We start from the raw sequence: 2,354 nt of genomic DNA, 5'->3' as shown, positions 1-2,354 counted from the left end.
TGACTGGTAACTGCTTAGTTTAGAAATTACTTGACAGAACTAGCCAGCCCACATCTCATTAATTAATTTAAAGAAAAACCTTTGAGGGGAACTGCACCAGGGGATAAGTCTCACCGACATGCCCAATCCCTGCAACCATCAAGGTCTCACGCCAACTGGAGAAAGTGGCTTCCTGGGTAAAAGATGTAACTGGGTGTTGGTTACACTTTGGTTGAAACTGTTTTTTGGAGCTGCCTTTGCTAATATTCTGTGTACAATGAGGGGAAACTGGACTCTCTGCTGGACTTTACCCGATGACCCGTCCTCTCCTGGAATTTAGAAAAATGAGGGAGGGAGGATCTTAGAGAAACATATAAAGTTATGAAGGGAATAGACAAGATTGAAGTGGGGAGGCTGTTTCCACTGGCGGGTGAAATTAGAACCAGGGGGCATAGTCTCAAAACAAAGTGGAGCAGATTTAGGACTGAGTTGAGGAGGAACTTCTTCACCCAAAGGGTTGTGAATCTGTGGAATTCCCTGCCCAGTTAAGTAGTTGAGGCTTTCTCATTGAATGTTTTTAAGGCAAAGATAGACAGATTTTTGAACAGTAAAAGAATTAAGGGTTATGGTGAGCGGGTGGGTAAGTGGGGCTGAGTCCACGAAAAAGATCAGCCACGATCTTGTTGAATGGCAGAGCAGGCCAAATGGCCTACTCATAGAATCCCGACAGTGTGGAAACAGGCCCTTTGGCCCAACAAGTCCACACCAATCTGCACAGCATCCCATCCAGACTCATCACCCTCTAACCCACACATCCCTGAACACTACGGGCAATTTAGCATGGCCAATCCACCTTGCCTGCACATCTTTAGACTGTGGGAGGAAACTGGAGCACCCGGAGGAAACCCAGGCAGACACGGGGAGAATGTGCAAACTCCACACAGACAGTCACCCGAGGGTGGAATCAAACCTGGGTCCCTGGTACTGTGAGGCGGCAGTGCTAACCACTGAGCCACCATGCCGCCCTAAACTGGACACCCTACTCTTGCTCCTATTTCTTATGGTCAAGCGACTAGAGTATCTAGCTGACTCTCAGCACCCTGATTCCGCCCTGCCTTGTGGTTATGTAAACAGGGCCAGGTCTGTTCATGACAGTCGCAGTGATGTGGTAGTGCCAGGCTGTGTATGTTTGTGTGTGTACAGTCACTGAGTCAACAATTGACACATACTGTCCTGAATGCACTCTCTCTCACACTCGGCAGCCTCGAGGCCGCTGTGCCAAGCAGGAATCTCTCAGGGTTGATGTAGGCAGATGCTAGCCTAATAAAGGCAAAATCCTACCAGGTGCTGGGGATATTAAAACAAACACACAGCAGGTCCGGCAGCATCTGCAGAGAAAGCAAAACAGGGCTGTAAGCAACAGCCTCAGAGAAAAAGGAAGTGGGGGGGCACAAGATACAGAACAAGAGTTACATTTAGGGGGAGAAGAGAGAGAAGGGGGGTGAAGAGAGAATGGGAAGTGAAGACAGAGGGGGGTGAAAAAAGGGGACGAAGAGAGGGAAGGTGAGGTGAAGAGAGAGAAGAGGGGGGTGAAGGGAGAGAAGAGGGGGGTAAAGAGAGAAAGGGAGGTGAAGAGAGGGAAGGGGAGATGAAGGGAGAGAAGAGGGGGTGAAGAAAGAGAAAGGGAGGTGAAGAGAGGGAAGGGGAGATGAAGGGAGAGAAGGGGTGAAGGGAGAGAAGGGGGGGAAGGGAGGGAGAGGGGGGAGAAGGGGTGAAGAGAGAGTGAAGACCGAGGGAGGGGGAGGAAGTGATGAGCAGAGGTAATGAGGAGATGGTAGCTGTCCCTGGTGAGGGGAACAGAGCAGGAATAGCCCCCTTGGAGGTGAAATATTTGCAGGGAGATGGTTGTATTGGAGTAGGTGTGAGGTGGTGTAATCCTTTAGGAGGCTGTGTGTTTGCAGACTCTGACCGGATTAAAGGATTACGTGCGAGTTGAGAGAGGGTGGGGAGGGAGTGTGCAGCATCTCGGGTTTTCTGCCCTCGGCGGGTGCTGGATGTCTGTAGCCGGCTGGGCTGCCTGGCTGTTCCGGGCGGTGCGGCAGCTCGGAGCTTCACAGCCTCCTGCTCCTCCCACTCCCCGGGAGCCCGACCCCCGGGGACCGGCCTCTCCACATGCCGACTGGATGGGCAACCTCCCGCCGGCTCTCAGCGCCCTGCCTCTCGCCAATCTGGCCGTGCCAGGTAAGGGAGATCCGGGACTGTGATCTGCCTGTGCACCCTTGGCGGGGGGAGGGGGAGGAGATCCGGGACTAGGATCTGCCTGTGCATCCTGGGGATGTGGAGTGTGTGGGGGGTGTGTAGATCCCGGACTGGGA

The 2,354-nt window shown here is 52.8% G+C and overlaps 1 protein-coding gene across 1 annotated transcript in view; it reads left to right on the top strand.

The window, feature by feature from the left end:
• Positions 1-2,033: 2,033 nt before the first annotated feature.
• The window catches only part of plcxd2 (phosphatidylinositol-specific phospholipase C, X domain containing 2), a 21,706-nt gene continuing 21,385 nt past the window's right edge, over positions 2,034-2,354 (top strand). The window contains exon 1 of the mRNA XM_048603291.1: positions 2,034-2,220. Within this exon, the coding sequence (XP_048459248.1) occupies positions 2,034-2,220 (187 nt within the window). The remainder of the gene's footprint in view (positions 2,221-2,354) is intronic.

Source organism: Rhincodon typus, chromosome 11 (assembly GCF_021869965.1).
Source record: "Rhincodon typus isolate 14 chromosome 11, sRhiTyp1.1, whole genome shotgun sequence".
NCBI lineage: Eukaryota > Metazoa > Chordata > Chondrichthyes > Orectolobiformes > Rhincodontidae > Rhincodon > Rhincodon typus.
The sequence above is the reverse complement of the archived record's forward strand: the minus strand, read 5'-3'. Positions and strand labels throughout refer to the sequence as shown.